Source organism: Mesitornis unicolor, unplaced genomic scaffold, assembly GCF_000695765.1.
Source record: "Mesitornis unicolor isolate BGI_N332 unplaced genomic scaffold, ASM69576v1 scaffold42019, whole genome shotgun sequence".
In the NCBI taxonomy this organism is placed as follows: domain Eukaryota; kingdom Metazoa; phylum Chordata; class Aves; order Mesitornithiformes; family Mesitornithidae; genus Mesitornis; species Mesitornis unicolor.
Window position 1 is genome coordinate 3348 of NW_010207342.1, and position 363 is coordinate 3710.

General features: G+C 67.5%; 1 protein-coding gene across 1 annotated transcript in view; it reads left to right on the forward strand.

The window, feature by feature from the left end:
- The window catches only part of SBK3 (SH3 domain binding kinase family, member 3), a 2869-nt gene that overhangs the window by 2184 nt on the left and 322 nt on the right, over window positions 1-363 (forward strand). The window contains 1 exon segment of the mRNA XM_010192095.1: window positions 41-359. Within this exon segment, the coding sequence (XP_010190397.1) occupies window positions 41-359 (319 nt within the window).

The window sequence follows — 363 nt, forward strand, 5'->3', positions numbered from 1 at the left end:
TTGGGTGTGGACCCTGGGCCACGGTGCCCCCCGCCCGCAGGAGGGGCTGGCAGAGGAGCTGGTGAAGCGCTGCGCATCCCAACTGGCTGAGGCGCTGGACTTCATGCACGGTCGGGCCCTGGTGCACCGCGATGTCAAACTGGACAACGTCCTCCTCTTCGACCGCGAGTGCCGTCGGGTGAAGCTGGGCGACTTCGGCCTCACCCGCCTGCAGGGCTCGGCGGTGGGTGCCATGACTGGTGCTTTGCCCTACTCCCCCCCAGAGCTCTGCGGGCTGCAGGGCTCGGAGACTCTGGAGCTGGACTCCAGCCTGGACGTCTGGTCCTTCGCCATCCTCCTCTTCTGCCTCTGCACTGGCTGCTT